At 28.1% G+C, this 1211-nt stretch overlaps 1 protein-coding gene across 1 annotated transcript in view; it reads right to left on the bottom strand.

Annotated features, from left to right (window-relative positions):
- Positions 1–119: 119 nt before the first annotated feature.
- The window catches only part of EAH_00065080 (ribosomal protein L15, putative), a gene marked incomplete at both ends in the record, with an annotated part of 2447 nt that continues 1355 nt past the window's right edge, over positions 120–1211 (bottom strand). The window contains one exon of the mRNA XM_013396601.1: positions 120–596. Coding sequence (XP_013252055.1) covers positions 120–596 — 477 coding nt within the window. The remainder of the gene's footprint in view (positions 597–1211) is intronic.

Genomic DNA, 1211 nt, shown 5'->3' with positions numbered 1-1211 from the left:
TAGTCTATGCTATCGCTCGAAGATAAAGATAGCACTCACACGAATATACATATATATATATATATACAATATATACAATATATAATATACATATATTATATATATTTGTTTGTTTGAGTTTATCTATATCTTCTGAGTTGCAGCATTTGTCTTCGCTTCCAGTTAGCTCTTCTGCTCGGCATCATCTTTGTGTTGAAGCTGCCTCGTTTATTTAAACCTCTACTCTTTCTGCCGGCAGCAGTTAAACCTCTGAGTTCTCTGTGCTTCATTTGAGGTTTAACAATCCACTGATATCTAGGATCGTTCCGAATAGCATTATGCTGAGGGTCTATAAGTATTACTTCATAATATTTATATACAGCGTCTTGACCCACCCAGTAGCTATTCAATACTCTTAAGCTGCTGCATACACTTCTACCTACACGAGCCTCAGCTATTTGACGCAAATTCATCACAGACTTCTGCTTATCAACACCCTGGTTCGTCGGCTTCCCATACACTATACCCTTCGCTACTCTTCTCTTTCTGTCGCCTCTACGCACTCTTACTCTATATATTACAAAACCCTGCTTCTTCTTGTATCCTAAACGACGAGCCTATACACATACAAACATCCACATTAACAATATATATATATCAATATATATAAATATATAAATATATATATGTATATTGTATGTATGTATATATGCACAATATATATACATATGTTTATGTACATATACATATATATATACATATTATATATATATAACATTGAGGCAAACAAACATAAATAAATAAATACAAAGGACGAAAACAAATATACAAAATAAATCAAACAAACAAATAAAAGCAGATAAAGTGCATAGAATGAAAACAAATTCAAATAAAGCAGCAAAACAACAATCACATGCATATATATAAATATATAAAGATATATATAGATGTCTATATATATTATTAATATATGTATTTATATTAATATTTCATATTTATATTTATATTTTATATTTATATTTTATATTTATATATTTATTTATTACACCGCATATATCAACGCTAAAGACCCCAAACAAAAAGCTAACAAAGCCAGAACAAAACAAACAAAACAAATAAAAAAATAAAAAAATAAATTAAATTAAATAAATTAAATTAAATAATTAAATTAAATGATTAATTAAATAATATTAACCTTATCAGGTCTTGAAGAGCGGCTGCATCTATGAACG

This window comes from Eimeria acervulina, genomic scaffold (genome assembly GCF_000499425.1).
Source record: "Eimeria acervulina Houghton genomic scaffold, Eah_scaff2104, whole genome shotgun sequence".
NCBI lineage: Eukaryota > Apicomplexa > Conoidasida > Eucoccidiorida > Eimeriidae > Eimeria > Eimeria acervulina.
Note: the sequence above shows the minus strand (reverse complement) of the source record. Positions and strands in the feature narration are given on the sequence as shown.